The 476-nt window shown below is 59.9% G+C and overlaps 1 protein-coding gene across 1 annotated transcript in view; it reads right to left on the reverse strand.

The window, feature by feature from the left end:
- LRRK2 (leucine-rich repeat kinase 2) overlaps nt 1–247 on the reverse strand; it is a 119770-nt gene extending 119523 nt beyond the window's left edge. Inside the window, exon 1 of the mRNA XM_009996788.1 lies at nt 33–247. Within this exon, the coding sequence (XP_009995090.1) occupies nt 33–247 (215 nt within the window). The remainder of the gene's footprint in view (nt 1–32) is intronic.
- Between the last annotated feature and the right edge of the window lie 229 nt (nt 248–476).

Consider the following 476-nt stretch of genomic DNA (forward strand, 5'->3'; position numbering starts at 1 on the left):
CATCGGTGAGTGCCGCGCCCCTCCGGCTGCACCCCCAGACCCCTGCGCGCCGCTCCCGGGGGACCTCGGGTCTTGCCCCGGCGAGGGAAAAGCTCCCCCGGGAGGAGGGTTGAACCGAGCCCCAAATCCGCCCGTCCCTTCGCGTCCACAGCCCGTTTATGTGAGGCAGCCCGCCAGCATCGGCCCGTGGGGTTGGAATAGGGAAGTGTTTCACCGGGCTGAGGTCGAGAGAGGGTCTGCTGGCCATCGCGGCGTGACATGGAGAGGGATGCTTGCCCTCTTCATTTTTACTTGCAGGTGGTGTAGTCCTAGCCCGTTTTGGGGAGGGTTGTCTGGTTTCTGTACGAGGAGAGTGGTCTTTCATCCTTTCTGCAAATTCCTCTTTAGGGAGGTCTGTGTGTGTCAACAGATCAGACCGTAAGCTTTGCATTTCAAGGGGTCTGGGAACTCAGGAATCAAGATCATGCCTGTCTTTC

This window comes from Chaetura pelagica, unplaced genomic scaffold (genome assembly GCF_000747805.2).
Source record: "Chaetura pelagica isolate M959 unplaced genomic scaffold, ChaPel_1.0 scaffold534, whole genome shotgun sequence".
NCBI classification, from domain to species: Eukaryota; Metazoa; Chordata; class Aves; order Apodiformes; family Apodidae; genus Chaetura; species Chaetura pelagica.